The sequence below is a fragment of the Polistes fuscatus genome, unplaced genomic scaffold, assembly GCF_010416935.1.
Source record: "Polistes fuscatus isolate 324 unplaced genomic scaffold, CU_Pfus_HIC Scaffold1, whole genome shotgun sequence".
NCBI lineage: Eukaryota > Metazoa > Arthropoda > Insecta > Hymenoptera > Vespidae > Polistes > Polistes fuscatus.
The window spans coordinates 5,931,154-5,948,713 of record NW_025112997.1 but is presented as its reverse complement, the minus strand read 5'-3'; the positions used below and the strand labels follow the sequence as shown (position 1 = coordinate 5,948,713).

General features: G+C 35.6%; 1 protein-coding gene across 3 annotated transcripts in view; it reads left to right on the top strand.

Moving 5' to 3' along the window:
- LOC122518803 (nephrin) overlaps positions 1 to 17,560 on the top strand; it is a 298,229-nt gene that overhangs the window by 241,469 nt on the left and 39,200 nt on the right. For all 3 annotated transcript variants that reach the window (XM_043637915.1, XM_043637908.1, XM_043637923.1), the window contains exons 6-9: positions 6,633 to 6,723; positions 6,818 to 6,930; positions 9,150 to 9,316; positions 15,708 to 15,852. In XM_043637915.1, the coding sequence (XP_043493850.1) occupies positions 6,633 to 6,723; positions 6,818 to 6,930; positions 9,150 to 9,316; positions 15,708 to 15,852 (516 nt within the window). The remainder of the gene's footprint in view (positions 1 to 6,632; positions 6,724 to 6,817; positions 6,931 to 9,149; positions 9,317 to 15,707; positions 15,853 to 17,560) is intronic.

Below are 17,560 nucleotides of genomic sequence, written 5' to 3'. Positions count from 1 at the left end.
GAGAAAAAAAGGGGGGAAGAAGAAAAGAAGACAACTTCATGCCGTAAACTTGAAATCGCTTTGCCGCGCATCGTAAATACCGACAAACTTCATGGTGTCGTTTTTCCAGACGCTCGGAACAAAATCACTCCCCATTACGTTTTCCCCAACGCGCCAAAAGAAGTATAACTTCAAAAAGAAAAAGAAAATGAAGTTTACTTACCGAATGTAGGAATATTTCAAGAGAATAAAAATAATGAAAATAAAATACACGCAGAGAGAGAGAGGATTCTCCAGACGAGAGAAAGAATTCATCCTCGAATCTCTCTTTCTCTCTCTCTCTTTATCTCTATTCACTCTTTCTCTTTCTTGGTTGCTTCATTATACGTAACTTAGAGTTAAACCTAATTCGGTGCTCGGTTTCCGCTTTGTCTATAATTTATAGCATCGGTGGTGAGGAAATTTTACGACTCGTTCCGCGAATGAAATTTATTGCCAATTACTTAACTTCGTGCTCGGAAAGAATCGAAAGGCCTGTTCTCGAGAATGTATACGTGCGTAAAAAAGTCTTCCTCTCTCCATACACCCATCATTCCCTTTAACCTTGTCCCTTCTTCTTTTAAAGGACAAAAATAAAATAGACTCCCTTGTCTTGTACTTTTAAGATCACGATAGACCGTCTTTTTGGATTGAAGGATATAACATTTTCACCTTTAAATTGATTCCAATCGTACGCGTCCCACTGAGACTAAAAGAACGATTGGTGGAAGGGACTAAAAAGACGCGAATAAATAGTTGTCCTATTCTTGTTTCTTATTCTTTTTACAACAAAGAGAAAGAAAGAGAGAGAAGGAGAGAGAGATAGAGAAAGAACAGCGTTACTTCGCTCCAGATATTTCATTTTATTTTATATTATGGCATTTATTCGCGATACCGTTTTGTGACCTCCTTTTGGTAATTTATTTTTTTTTCCATTATTATTATTATTATTATTATTATTATTATTATTATTTGGTTGGCAACTAAGTGAGCATGGTTACTTTAATAAAAATCTACAGGTCCCTGAACTTCTCTTTCTCTTTCTTTCTTTTTATCTATCTATCTATATATCTCTCTATCTCTTTGTATAAATAAGTACTTACGTAAATATATATATAAAGAAAATTATAAAGAAGAAGAAATTATTAAAATAAAAATTTAAAATTTACTATTTTTATATAATTTTATATAATAAAGAAATTATTAACATAAATTAAAAATATGCCAATCTTCCGGTGTACTGATTATTCGGGTTTTCAGCTAAGCGAGGGTGTTTATTTGAACAAAAACTTACTGAGAAGCGGCCGCCAGCGCCACTCGTTTAGTTGAAAACCGAAAACTCGGCACATTTTAATATCAATTAAGAATTTAAACAACAATATTTATTTTCTCGATGTTTTTCATACTTTATTGATTTTTTTTCGTTTCGTTTCGTTTACCGTAAGAAACCTCCCCTCCCTAATCTTTCTCACTTTCATCCCTACTTGTAAAGTGCCACGAATACACGAGTAAAAGGATTCGTGAAAAATCATATTATCTATGGTCTTCTCTTGTAAGATTTTTTTTAACCTGCCAAACCTCAATACAACATAGAAAATTCGTGTAATACTAAATACATTTATTCGTAGACCTAGATATATATATATACCTATCGTAATATAATTAAATATTAACACTTGATATTATAGGAAATGACTATCCTTTTTTAAATAATAAGATTCTATCTATCTATCTATTTATTTCGTTTTATTCGTTCGAGAGTGTAGAAGAAAATAATAAAAAAAAATAAGAACGTGTGTAGGAAGCATTCAATTTTACTCGAGTAATCGTTTCCCTTCCTCCCCCCTGTAAATATATAGGTTTTTATTAAAGTAATTGCACTCGCTTAATTGCCAACCAAAAGATCCATATATTTTAATATCGGTTAAGAATTTAAAGAACAATATTTTTATTTCTTAATGTTTTTCATTCTTTTTTGATTTGTTGTGGTTTCGTTTTCCGAAAGAAACATCCCCTCGTGAATCTTTCTCTCTTTCATTCCTACTTTTAAAGAGGAAGGATCATTTAGTTGCCAACCAAAAAATCCGCAATCACTTAGTTGCCAACCCAATATTATTATTATTATTATTATTATTATTATTATTATTATGTATTACTTAAACGCATATCTTCGATTAAGATGGCAATATTTTATCGAAAATCACAATAGAATATTACTGTGTATTTCCTCTTTTTTGCTTTCTTCGGATCACTAGTTACATTCTTGAAAATCCCCTGAGCGAGTAAATCAGAACCGAATAGCGAATGTCGTGTTTCCGGCAAACCAACTCACCGTGTATTCTACATCGAGCCAGTTTATTCCGATAATTATCCGCGCTTGCAGAGCGAATGAGCCTCTCTTTTCTCCCTCTCTTCACCTTCGATCGACTTCCATTTCTGTCTCTCCCTCTCTCTCCTTCTCTTTCTCTCCCTCACTAGAATATCCAACAAGCCGAAACACTTCGCCTATTTCCCCCAGGATTACATGTAACGTCACAAGCTCGGAAATCGGACAAAGTGCTGCGGGTATTTATTTTTCAATCCATGTATCAACGCAATCCGAAAAAGTTCGAAAATAAATATTAAAAAGTAAAATTTAAATCGTGTCACACTCTCTCTCTCTCTCTCTCTCTCTCTCTTCTTTCTCTTTCCCTTTTGGTTCTTTTTAGTCTGCCTCTCTATTTCGTTAAAAATGAAAATTTTGTCGCAATGACTTCAAAAGTAAAATGAATTAAAATTTTACTTAACAGATATTAATTTTTAGTACACATTACGAATGGTTAAATAAATAATGGATTGCCGATGAAAGGAAATAAATAAATAGTTTCAAAATAATTATGAAATATTGCGTAATACAACATATTTAATGTAAATAAATCAATGGCAACGTATTTGATTACGAATTTAAAAAAAAAATAAAGTATGAAAAACATTTAGAATATTATAATTCATTCTGTAATTAAAAATTATTATCAACAAGATAGCACGAGAATTCACAGGAAAACTAATGAATCAGATAAATAGTTAAAAATATAGTTTATGTGATTATTAAGAAAAGTTATCGTTTTGAGAAATAAATAATCCTGGAGACATTAAATTTAATTTTAAAAAATACGTTAATTTATAGATAATTATATATCTTTCCAATAATCATAATTTCTCTATCTTCCTGTTTAATTGTATTTTCGACTGTACTCTGGAATCATCAATTTTTTAACTTCATGCTTATTATCAACATAAAGCTTTTGGTTGAAATACATAACGAGAAGAAAGCACACATAATTTAGCTTACAACGACGAATGAGCGATCGATTATCCCACGACAAACGTTCCTCGAATATGTAGTGACATTTACGTTCACGCCTATCCCTCTGTACAAATCGTCGACATTTAAAGCGTGTTAATTCGATAAACAAAACCGATGAATTATCAAAGTCGCAATTAATCGTAATAACCAATTATTAATTGTAGCTTGTTAGAGCCAGCCAATCAAAATATGAAATAAATGAGAAAGATCAAGTTTAAGCGTTGTAACCAGGTTCGTATAGTTAACAACCGTATAATTTATTCAATGTTCATTCACCCTTACAACGAATAACGATAATTGAAAATGAAATAAAATGTTATACGTAATATTTCGACATTTCAATTTTACAAACTAATTAAAAGAACATATTAAAAGAAATACATCAAACTTTTCAGTCGAGAAATAATAAATTTGATTAATGAAGTAATATCTCGAATATTTTAACTTCACGACGAGTTCATTCGTCATCCCTGATCAACATGATTGACATAATATTCACTTGTTTAATATACAATTTAACGACACAGATTGATCGTGTATACGCTGTGTACGTGAACAAGAATTACAGAATAATTATTAATTATAAGGACACGGAATATTGTGAGGAAATAGGATATCTGTCAGACTCTAAAATGAGATACAAAGGCATTAAACGCTAATTACAATACCATACCATACCAGGTATCTTGAACAAGTTGTCAGATGGCTGATATCTTGAGTAATGAAGGGTATCATTAATAGCTCTTGTCTATCAATGGATAGTTGATAACGATAATCCATACTTACCGTGTAACATGTATACGTTGATGGTCTCTATAGCAGATCTGTTTCCAAGTAGCTAGGTTTCATTTCACAATTAAATACGATCGAATATAGGTCTCTTTATGAGATGAAACGTAGTCATAGAGTAAGCTTCGTAAATGTTTTGGAAAGGGTAAAGGGAGGGGAGAGAGAAGGTAGAACAATTTAGAGAATCGAACGAGAAGGGAACTAAATCTGGATGCGTTGAAAGGACTAAGAAAAGGGGAAAAGAGGGAAGGTAAAGGGAAGGGTGAAGCGATTAGGAATCTAGTAAAGAGAGGATAGGAGAGGAGAGGAGGAGAGAAAGAGGGAGGATATCCAACGTGAGGGCTCTGATCTCCGAAGCCACCGGTGGTGGGTATTTGCCTTAAGCAGAGTTCGAACCAACGGTAAACTTGTTAGATGTGGGTGGCCGCCTGCCGAGCGACGCCTTAATCCTGCAAGATATCGTCCGGTATCCGCGGATTAAAATCCACACTTTAGTGCCACGCCTCGGAGATAGCGTAGATGTCGTCGTTCCAACAGCCCCACTAGCGTCGCTCAATGAAGAAGAGAGTTTGACTATAGTTCAATGGTTAAAGTCAATGCCAGGAACGCTCAGAAAGTTCATCTTATCTTTCACTTGATCTCTTTATTTTCTTATTATCAATATGTCATTTAATATTGTTGTTTAATGTATAATCAGTAAGACTATATACGAGTTGTTCATTGATCGAAGCGAGAGATATATATATTGATTTCTTATTTTTAATATTTAAAATAAATTTTATTTACAATTTTAAAGCTTAAAATAGAGAAGCAAACGATTAGAATTCGTATGGACGTTGAATAATAATTTGATACTCAGAACAAGATTATACTCATTGAAGAAAAATAGATAAAATTGATAAGACAAAACTTAGGAAACAAGTAAAAAGACCGGTATATGCTTTGTAATGTAACTGTTTTGGATGATGTACAAAATTATGTAGTACGTGAAAAGAACATTAATAGGATCGAATTAGCGTCGAAACATCGTTCCCCAAAGTATCGTAGATTCACGAAGGAATAAGAGGAAAGTAAAAGAAAGTAGCCGAGGGAAGGAAGATTGGAAAGAACGAGACGGTTAAAACGCAATCAGGATGGGCAAGTATCGTGAATAACAATGATACCAAGCTAATCTAAGAGGCGTTACGCTATACGTACGGCGCACTTTCTACGAAGATCAGCTTGCAATTTTAAGTGTTGTTGCAAGCGTCCTTTCGCTATATCTTGAACCTGATTAAATTGCGATTCCAGCAGCCAAGAAAGCTACATGAATAATAATGAAAGCAACTACATCGAAAAATATCCACCACTGCGACATCCCTTTTTCTTAAACGCGAATAGAAAAAATTCAAAGCAAATCATTTGCGTTTTATTCCTTCGTACTATTTATCTTTAATTATTTTATTTCTATACATTAAAATTATTATTGCGTTTCGTTAACGTCCGTGTTTTCGAACGATACGAATACATACATACCCACCATCGATTTACGATAATTAATATAAATATAAATAAATTAATATAAATATAAATAATGAAATAAATGAGTTGTGAAATAAATGTGTCAATACGTTGGTATTTAATTAATTCTTCAATGAACGTACAATATTATCGGACGTTTCGTGATACGAGAGTTTACAACTTTCACCTATCAAGTGCAATATTTTTTGTTCGCAGTATCACGCGCTGCCCTGCTGTGTTCTAGAGTATCGGCTAATTTAAAAGTTGCCACGAACTCATCCGCCGTTTAGTTACTTCGACGATAGCTCCTGTTCGGTGTATACGTTATCTCTATCCCATTCTCTGTTTTCCTAGTTTCTGCTCTCGTACTCTCTTATTTCACTGTTTTTTTTTACCCCTGAACAACTTTTCCAAAAAAGAAATTACATTTTTCCCCTCTCTCTCTCTCTCGTGTCGTTAAACTATTTGTTGTTTACCGTTTCTTCGGTTTCCAACATTACTAAGGTATTAAAACTATTTAAATCATTCTTTATCTATTGAAATATTAGAAAATATACACTTTCAACGGATTGAAAAGTATTATAAAATCATTACAAAAATTCTTTTTAAATTTCAAATCCTCGTTAACTTGCATCGAATTTTGTTTGAAATCAAAGCAAAGCTTTATGAGGGAGGCTCTTTTAAGAGAGAAAGAGAGAGAAAGAGCTTAGAAATCGAAAAGAGAATACAAAATTACATTGAAATGTACGTTTGATAGACCGGCATTTGTCTAACAAATCTAACTTTGCTCTTTGAACATACTCGTTAAGCCAACTTATCGATTATAAAAGTCACGACCGAAATAGAAGTCTTTTACCATCATTTATTTATTCAACTATTTAATTGTGCATGTGATTCAACGCTGATTAAATTATTATTTTTCTAAATTATTCTTTGAATAAAATATAAAAAAGAATATTTTTGATGATGATGATTGCAGGTAAACCAGAGCCTATGGTTAGATGGCTTATCAATGGAAATATTAAAGACGAAGAATACGAGAACAACGCCGGAGACGTCATCGAGAATAGGTAATTATTTAAACGAAAATATTGATTTATAATTAAATTGAATTACAAAATTTATCTGAATAATGTACAGGTAGACAATTCATTTTTATTTCAGGCTTACGTTCCAGCCAATTACTCGATCGGAGCTTGGCGCTAATTTTACTTGCGAAGCGCACAACACGGATTTAGTAGAACCTAAGTTTACTTCTATCACGTTGGACCTAAATCGTAAGTAAAATTTATATCTTTCTACTATTTGTAAGAAAAAGAATTCAACCTATAAAGAACGATCTAATAAAAAAATAAGAAAATGTTCGATAAAGGAATTAAATGATAAACGGTTATATGGTTTTTTCCCAAAAACAAAAAAAGCTTTATAAAATAATACGAATATAAAAGAAAATACAATAGTAGAAGAAGAAGAAGAAGAAGATATAAAATAAGAAAAAGGTGAAAAGAGAATGAAAAAGAAAAAAACAAGGTAGGAATTCTTATCGACCGACTAACAAATCAGAGGCCTATCTCTTGTCCCGCATTAAACGATAAAATCTACGAGACAGGAAAAGTGGGCCAACATCCTTTACTTCTTCGTCGCTGTGAATCGTCTTTAAGGGAAGATAAAGGAAGATAACACGAGAAATGTATTAAATTCACCCTCGAGACCCACCCAACGATTCATTCGTCTCTTTCGAAGGAGAGTTGCGAGCCTTGGAAACAGCGATGCTTTCTCCTTGGGACTTTTTAGAATCCTTCCTTTAGTTTCAACAGAGAATGAGAGAAAGGGAGAAAAAAAAGAAACCGATTTTCTCTTAGTAAGGCGAAAACACTTTCTAAGAATCATTTCCATTCTGTAGTTTCCCTTTTTGTTATAAACGAAAGGGAAGAAGAAAAAAAGAAATATGCACACAATCCTACTTAACCATTTTCTAGGTACGATATTACGCTGATCCTTCATACTGATACTTTCTTTTACGCGTTTCTCCATAACCTTTTTTCTTATTATTCGTACGAGCGTGTTTGTTGCGTATAAGAAACTGGTGTACCAGGAACGTGTTATTTTATTCTCGAAACAAACTACAATGGAAGAAGTATTGTGTGAGCATTTTTTCTTCCCAGTATCTGTCTCTCTCTCTCTCTCTCTCAATTAATAATGATTTTCTTGTTTTTCTCTGTAAAATAGCTGAATAAACGACACACCCGAACGATTCACGTTAAATCACGGGCGTTGTGAAAGTTACGATATTTTTCGAAACAACTCCGGTGAAATTGAAGACCAGTTATCGATAGTAGGTGTGAGCGAGAAAGAAAGGAAGTAGACCCCATCATAGTGGTGGGATCCGAAAAGGAAAAAAAACGAAATCAGAACGAAAGCGAGAAAAAGAGAAAAAAAAAGGGCAAAGAGAAGAGAGGTATAGAGATTGATCGACGCCTCCCCTTTGATTTTCGCGACCTCGACCAAGTGGCCATGTATCCACCGCGTATTCATTTCATGCTATTGGACGAACAAAAAGCGAGAGAGGAAATTTAAAAAAGAGCAAAGAGCAGACAGAGAAAGAGAGACTAAAATATCGAGCAGAAGCGAGACAGACCGATCGTGAAAACGAAATCTGCGAAATTGTAGATAGCAAAATCTCTCTCTCTCTCTCTCTCTCTCTCTTTCTCACTTGCTTTCGATCCCTCGCTTTCATGTTTTTTTTTTTTAATCTAAAAATGTTCAATCAACCTTGGATGAATTTAATTGAATATCATTATAATCAGACAACATAAATAATTGACTAATAAAAATAATAATAATAAATTATTTTTAACGTGTGTTAGATTCTATTTATACAATGGGACTGTCAAAATCATTCAACGACAACAGAACAAATGAACACTTCGCAGGTAGCTTTTCGAGTGGTCATCTCTGAAATAACACCATCCTGTTAGATAGTAGTATATGCAAGGACGAAAGTACCATCGATGCAACTCAAACGGATGAAAATGACAAACGATCGACTGTCGAACGGAATTCAATGTTTCGCAACGAGTTTTCGCATTCATATCGGGCTCACGTAGAACGCGCTCGTTTATCCACCTTAATTATCGCGTCTGATTAGTATCGATCATAGATGCAATTGCCAAGCGCTGCTTCGAGGAAAAAAATAAATAAACGAAAAAGTGAAAAAAAAAGAAAGAGATGATTGGCAGATCGAATTAAAATAAATAGCGGTGTACGGTACTAATTAAAAATTTCTTGCTAATGACGAACAAAATATTTCCTTGTATAATAATCTAATGGAAATAGGAAAACGTTGTGATATCAATTTTAACGTATAAAATTTACAATAATTATCCTTTAAAATAATAGACTATTTATCTGTTTATTATTGATATCGATATCTTATTAAAGATAATCCATACATACATTATCTTTATAAATAATCATGTTTTTAATATATTTTCAGTGAAACCTTTGACTGTGGCCATACGAAGACCCGGAAAGAAAGAAATCGGGAACGAGTCTTTGCTAGCAGGAAAACGCTATGAGGTAGAATGCGTGACCACCGGTTCAAGGCCACCAGCAGTAATTACATGGTACAAAGGCCGAAGAAGACAGTTGAAGCATACCACGGTAAGGATGAAAAGTAGAAATAATATAACCCGAGATTAGAAGTTTCGACTTATTGGAGAAAAATAGAGAAAGAAGATGGAGACAGAGACAAAGCGGAATACTCTTTTATGCTTTTTCGGGCACCCGCGAGACGTCGCATCGTATATCTTTTGTCTGCGATTGCAAAAGTAACTTTTTGCACGTTTTCATTCTTCCTATATTTTCTATCTCCATTTTTCTCTTTATTATTATTATAGATTTCTTTCTTTTAAACACAGAACAAAACTACCCTGTCGCATAACTAATTACTTGCAAAACTAAATAACAACTCACGTAACGATAACAGTTTATTAAACAATTTGAAAAAAAATTGTTTAAATATCGTTTTTCGATACGTCGAAGCAGGAAGTCGTTAAACTATCGTTACCTCGCGATCCTTCAATTTTTCAATTTCTATTCGAATATTCCGACGTATTTCTAGAAGTATATAAAAAAATTAACGTATATTTACAACCTAAAGGACTGAAAAAAATAAAAGGTTAAGCTCCGTTCTTCTTTTTATTTTTATTCAAGAAACAATTAAAAGTTTGCGAGAGAATAAAGAAAAGAAGATGATTTCCCAAGGATGGATGGGGGGGGGGATAACAACCTTGCATCCATATTCATCACGCGGAAGGTGGATCGTTAGTAAATCTCTTCTTCGCGTTTTTTTAAATAGACAAATAAATGAAAAACAAAGGCAGAGTGTAGAGGTGTCAGAGAAAGAAAAAAAAATTAATCGAAAAGGATACAGAAAAGAAAAGAGTATCGAGAAGCAACGGACGACACCTTTATAAGTACCTACCATCTGCCATGAAGTATCTTCGGTTACGGCGCGATCCACATTACGAGACAGGTTGTCCAGTAACGAGGCCATCGATCCTTAACGAGGGCCTCCCATGACCGAGGTTACGCCTTTAGGTGCCGAAGAGATCTCTAGATATAGTGGCAAGAACCGTGGCTGCTTCGATTTTCCAGTGGCACTCCTAAGAATTACGAAGGAAAGGACTTGCCGGGAGAAAGAGAAAGGGGAAAGGCTGGGGGAGGAGGTGGAGGGGACGGAGGAAGGTACCACTCGGCACTAAGAGTAAAAGGTACCGAGAGAAGGATGAGGAGAAAGGTCGAAGCGCCCGAGGAAACCGATAACTACAACCCCCCGATCACGGATCTTTCCCCTGGGAGAGATCTTCCAAGAGAAACAGAGTCAAAAGGGATGAGAGAGAGAGAAATGAAGTTAGAGAGAGATGAACGCAAAGCGTAGGGTGAACATGTGCGCGCGCACACCTTCTTGCACTCTTGAACTAGACAACCAGATAAAGAGAAAGAAAGAGAAAGAGAGAGAGAGAGAAAGAGAGAGAGATAGAGAGAGAGAGACAAAGGTAGGACTTGTGAGAGAGAAAGCACTCTTTTTGAACCGATTCGATTCTCCAGCCTCCAGTCGCATTCGATTGTGAAAGGGAATCGAAAGGAACGGCTAGCTTTGAGCTTTCGCGGTGCAACGATTGAATTAAGCGGGCCGCACCTGTCGGATCCAGATGTTTTCATTGGTAGTATGCTAATTGCCAATTAAGCTATGCCATCTCAACCAATCTCATTCTCTTTACACACGCTCACTTTCTGTGCGTCCTTAACAAAACTAAACGGGATTTTATACGAACATTTAGCAATAATTATAAGCGCATGAAAAAGGCTTTTTTTTTCTTTAATTAGTTCAATTTGAAAAACATGTCATTTCGTATGGGAAAACTTATTCATAAGTTTTCACATCGTGATAGGAGCAATTAATTTAATTTAGTTATAAATTAATACTTTCACTTATTAAATTTAATTTCAATTTTTGAAACTTTAAAGATTACAATTGAAATTGTTTTCACCATATCGGAAAGATAACACTAAAAAAAGTTTTACCTTTATCATTCGTTAGTTCCAATCCATCGAAAAATAACTCACAATTGATTAATAAATTTAAGATGAAATAAAATGAAAGCATTCGTCCAACTTGGCTACCCTTTCAAAATGTCCGGCAGGATAATGCTAGGGCGAACATGACCGCAAAATCGAGCTTTTATCCCATGGGAATATTCAATGTTATCTCATAATATATGTATCGCAAAGAGCACATTAGCGTTGACTTCCCAAAGGGCTAGCTCGGTAATAGCGGTGAAAGGAAAGCCCACAAATCTTTCCTACCTGTCTGTCAAATGTTTTAAAGAATTTTCCATGGCGTTTAAAAAATTGTAAATACTCATAAACATGCATGAAAAAAGCAAAATTTAATTGTAAGTACAATTGTATGTACAATTAGAAAATAAGAGAAACGAAATTGTCGTAAAATGTATTCATTGTTACGTGATTATAAGTTTTACTTAATCACGTTCATTAGAAATTCACAATCGTCGTTGACCCTGATCTAATTGTAAGTATTCCACGCTTGTATCGTTCTAGTTAGATTCTAACGATCCCAAGGGGGTGGCACATTTATCGATAATCCGAAATTACAAACGCAACTTCCGAACACCGTTGAGCATATATGTCGAAACTGTCCTCGTTGTTGGCGTTCGTATCGTACTGACGAACGACCCTAATTAATTTCGTGTAGTTCATTAACAATTTTCACGATTGAACGAGTAACGTCGACCAAAGTATCGACCAATCCTACAATATCGAGAAACATTTATGTCATTTACTGTGAACTCGACGGTCCACCATGCATTTTTTATATAATGAAACTAGAAACTAGTTAGTAATAATTGCGAACGATCGATCTACGCTTAAAGTTATCAACGACGTTATTGCCAATGGCAATTAAATGGACTAATGAAAATGAAAATGAAAAATGTTAACTATCTACTGGAAACGAGGACAAGGGAAGAAAATAGCTGGATGTTCGATATGTAAAATGCAAATAGGAAGATAAGCGATCGGCGCGAGACATTAACGAACTCTTAACCATTTAGAAGGAGTAAAAACTTAAGGACTCAGCGGGAACGTCGTCGTCGAAGAAGAAGAACACAGACGGCTTGGAACGTTACCGAGTCAGCGTTTAATTCGGCCCGTTAATTTCAAACTACGAACAATTAACGAAGAATCTCGGGCGTTTCGTTCGTGACAGGCAGGACGAGCGACTGATAAGGGCCCACTGTGTATTTCCAACCGCAGTCTCGTTTTTAGGAATGACGTCGTCGAAGGTGCCGACGTGCCTATTTAAAATTCTCCTTAGCGTTTCTCTTAAGTACGAGATAATAAAATATAAGCCCGGAGTAGGAGCTTTGAGGACGGCAAGGGAAGGGAGGGTTTAAAGAGTGGCTGAAGGGTTCGAAGAGAAAGAGTGCGGTCGACTCGACCGTTGTAGAATTGGTCGCGTCTCGGGGAAGAAAAAGCCTTGGATAGGAGGCGAGGAGAGATATTAACATAAGCAGATCCTGTAACCGACGGATCACGTATACCACTTCTACCGTATTACCATCCTGATTATCCTATAGCCATCCACCTCTGCATCTTCCGTCCTTCCTTCTTCGCTCCTTGTTCTGCTATTCTCCCTCACCTGCTGGAGGACACGCACGAAGCTCACAGAGAATGGAGACGCGCGCACAAGACAGAGCCACAAAGAGGGAGTGGGTGGAAGAGGGAGAGAGAGAGAGAAGGGAGAATTTCGAAGAGCGAAGCGAGCTAAATCCGAGGATATAGTAGACAAAGCCGTATTCCTGACTTGAGATAACGAGGATACCATATAGCTATCGTAGAAAATATGATTTTCGGAAATCCACGGGAACGCGTGCCTCCCTTCTAAGCCACCCTTTAATAATCAACGTTGCTTTATGTAGTCGGGACACCTGCTTCCGCTCCTCTCGTCAACAAGACAAAGAAGAAGAAGAAAAATAAGAAGAAGAAAGCAAGCTGAACAACGATAGCGATGATTCCGTACCTATGTTATATTATTTTTTGTCATTAAATAAGTCGAATAAGAAAACAATTTGATTTCTTTCGTAGAAAAGGATGAAAGAAAGGGAGCTAGTACAATTTTCGTGCAGATGTTGCACATAACGGTTGCTTACGAGCTGACTCTCGACCTTAATATAACCAAAATTAACCATAGTGGACGCGGCCGTATATTTTTGTTTTTTCATTCGTGGCAACCTTCTTCTACCATCTTGCGCCATTGAATTAGATTTTTTTCCTTCTTCTTTTTTTCTTACATCCTTATCCTTTCGTTATCCACTCTTACATCTACAACTTGTTACGGCCTTCGAAACGCGTTACGGATGACTCCCGAAATTGTTATTTTTCTTAAATTACGTTCGCTTCGTCGTTGAGGTAATGCCAGAGAGTAGTTCGAGCGGCAACTACAGAAAGTGGAGAATCGAGAAAAATAAAGAAAGTAGGAGCGGGAGAAAAAGAAGGAGAGAGAGAGAGAAAGAAAAAAAAACGAGTAAAAAGATGCTTTTGTAAAACGAAACCCTCGTAAAACTCGAGTAGGTTAATGCGAAGTGGAGGGTGATACAAGAAAAGAAGGGAAACCAAGTGCAGTAGGAACGAGGAAACGGGTTGAGCGCAATCGGACTTTGAATACGAAATTAAAAATGTCGAGTACAGGCAAAACCGTCGAGTTAAGGACGAAGATCTCGACTTTCGGCGTCACTTTTAACTCCTGACCCGTCTATCTTTCTATCTTTTTATCTTTCTGTTTTCTTCTTTACTCTTCTTGATTACAGAAACATAGTAAAAAACTAATAGCGGTTCGCTGATATCTCGAGTATATTACGAACGGTTAAAAAATTTTCAAAATTACAAACGAACAAAGTTTTTAAGTATTTCTAATTAAACATTAGTTCCGGTAGCGTTGTCATAAAGGAGTCTTCAGTAGATTTACTAACTCGACTTTTCTATGATTTACTTTACAAAGAGTCGTTTGTATTTTAATGAAAATTCTCCTTGCTATTAAAGTCACATCGAATTCGCGATGAACTTTGTACGAAAGTATGTTTACCGGAAAAGAAAGAAAATATCTCAAAGAATTTCTGATATTGTCTCGAACCGTCTCGAGAAATCTCTTTCGTCTTCTTCTCTTTGACAAAATCATTCATCGATCTTCGAACCTTTCTATGCAATTTCATAGATATTCGATAGAGACTTCTGACTTATAGTTGCAGCTGTTAATAGTGAGCTTTAGCTTCTGTACTGGGTAAGAAACACTCTTGTAAGAGAACAGAGTCCGACACCCCAGGCAAGTTCCTTAACAAGATATTCCAGTTGGTAACTGGGACTTCTGCTTGAGCGAAAACGCACACACATCTTCCGTTAACGCGTATCGTGTACTCAGCCTGTCGCCTGCTACTCCTTCGTTTCTCTTGTAACACCTCGGTACTCCTTACCTCCCTTTACTCTTCCACTATCTCTCTCTCTCTTGCACTCCTCATCCCTTACATTCAACAACGAAACCACCGTGTTCAAATTTGGTGTACACATTTGCACGACGACAAACGTTCTACTAATACATAGATATTAAGAGGTAGAGACTAAATGTATTGAATCTCTTGGTGCACGGATCTACGTATCAACATACTTGTTACAAATTGTACAATTAATTTTATTTGTTCTCATCTAACAATAATATCTGTTTAACTATTTCCTTAAATATACTTACCCTACGAAATTCGTTTATTGATTGCTTCATTTCTTTTATGATATATATATATACATATATATCTTATCGAGATAATACAGATTACATAATACAATTACATTAATCACGTGTACCTAAACGTGTGTATACGAAAACGTTGATAAATGAGAATTAAATTAAAGATAATAGAGGGAAATAGGGCAAATGCAATTTTCTAGTAAAATGAGTCCATCGAAGTAGAAAAAAATTTTAATGGAAACTCCAAATCCTTACATAAGGTTCATATTCTGTTTAATGGTGCGTTAGCCGCATAAGAGGTTTTATGTATCGTAACGTGGAAAAGCATTTTATGTCTGATAAGCTTTTGTGCTATAAGAAAATACACCGTGGAAACAGCAGGCACTTTTTAAGATTATTTAACAGTTTCTACATATAAAAAAAAGTAATATCGCTTACAATTATCTTCGATTACAAGAGATCTCATATAGAAGTTGCTCATAATCGAATGGCTAAATCCAATTTAAACGCAACAAATTCATTATTGAGGAAAATGGTCAATTATAAAAATTGTTCTAACGTTTACATCATAAAAAATGGTTGCTTCAAGTTTAGAAAATTTAACGACAATGTTTAATTGCATGAATTTATAAAATTGTTTGGTTTACAAAAATTTGATATCTATGATATTAAATCAAACATATCAGTGATCGCATAATAGTAAATTTCTTTCACTGCATTTTTGTTTTATAGGAAGAAAGGTCCGAAAATCGTACTGTTAGCATGGTGGAATTTGAACCTGGTGTCGAAGATCACGGAAAATCAATAACCTGTAGAGCAGAAAATCCAAATGTGACCGGTCTCTTTCTTGAAAAGTCATGGAAAATCGACGTTGTGTGTAAGTATATAATGTTGAAATAAAAATGATATAGTTAAGATCAAAAGTAGAAAATAGCAACGTACAAATAAATTTGACTGTTCAACTTTATACAACAAATTACGAAGTCAATTGCATCAAATACACAGATAATGTTTATTATACAAAGTTCATTATGTATTCAATTTAAACGAATATTTGGTTATTCGTTTGGAAATAATATCAATTTCGATATGGAATATTATTCGAAGTTTTCAATTTAGATCATATGAAAGTAGACGAAACATCGTAAAAATGCAATTTTCGGTATCGTTTATGTCTCGACGACACACATTTCATCTTGATAGATACTATTGGTTCACGCGGACGTCATAAAGGAGAAAAAAAGAAAAAGTCTAGAAACGAAAGACAAAGAGAAACGAAAGAGAAATGAAAGAAAGAAAATAAAAAGAAGAAAAAAAAAAAGGAAAAAAAGAAAAAGAGAAAAAGGAAAAGAATAGAAACGGGGTATCAGCCGTTTTCTCATCGGCAATCTCATCCTCATTCTCAACGCGTCACCGAACCGACCGATTTTACGAGCCTCTTTATTTCATGCGTCGGCGTGGTGCGCGAGCCCGCGCGTGCGACTTTGCTACTTTTATTGCACCAATAAAAGGATCTGCGCGAGATTTCTCGCGAGTTACAGCAGAAATTTCAGTGAAGAGAAGAGAACCAACAGCAGTAGCAGTAGCAGTAACAGTAGCAGTAGCGGCAGCACCCCTCTTCCACTTTCTCCAGTCTTATATCGCGTTTCCTTAACGCGAGAACCTACTCTATTCCCTAGCGATCTCTCGGTGAAATGTCGTAAAAGGAAACGAGAAAGAAAAGGGAGGTGAAAGCAAAAAAAAAAAAGAACAAGGATGGAGGGAAGATCTTTCACCAGGGTGACTCGTAAAGTGAAAGGAACCTGTCTATGAATTCGGACGTTCTGATTGATCTACGAGCGACAACTCCATTTCTTCCGGTTTCGATTCCTCCTCCTCCTCCTCCTACTAAAAACCCTCCTCCCCTTCGTCTTATCCTCTCATGCTACTTCGTAATCCTCGCCGAAGCTCCCTTTATGACGTCTCGATTCCAGCTTGATTTTAGAGACTTGTTACGTAGGAATGGCGATCGGTAACCGATTCGATCGCAAGCTCTCTCTCTCTCTCTCTCTCTCTCTTTTTCTCTCTCTCAACGCGGAAACGCCTGACGACTTACTTTTACGATTTTTACGATTATAACTTTAAATCGATCGCTCGTACGTTAGATACCGAATAAATCGACACGTTCTTTTCAAATTTTGTCTTTCGCGTTATTAATTCCGCTATACCTATCTATCCTATTTCACTTGAACCGTGAACGAATCTGACGCGGGAACAAAAATATGAGAAGAGAAAGGAAAAAATAAATACGGAAAAAAGAAAAGAGAAAAAAAAAAACAGGCTTTTACTTCGAAACCAAACCTCCCGTCCACCTCTTTTTTCACTTTCATCTTTGAACGAGGCAGAGTCTCATACCCGGATATCCGCTTATTTCAAATCGAAAATATTGACGACCGTATAGATGAATACATCCTACAATGAAGAAAGGGAGAATGTCAATGAGAGTACTAGTACAGTCTGTCGCCGGGTTCTCTTTGATCTACCGGCGACAATTTCATTTTTTTTCGATCCCGTTTTGGAAGCTCAACTATGTGCATACTTCCTTC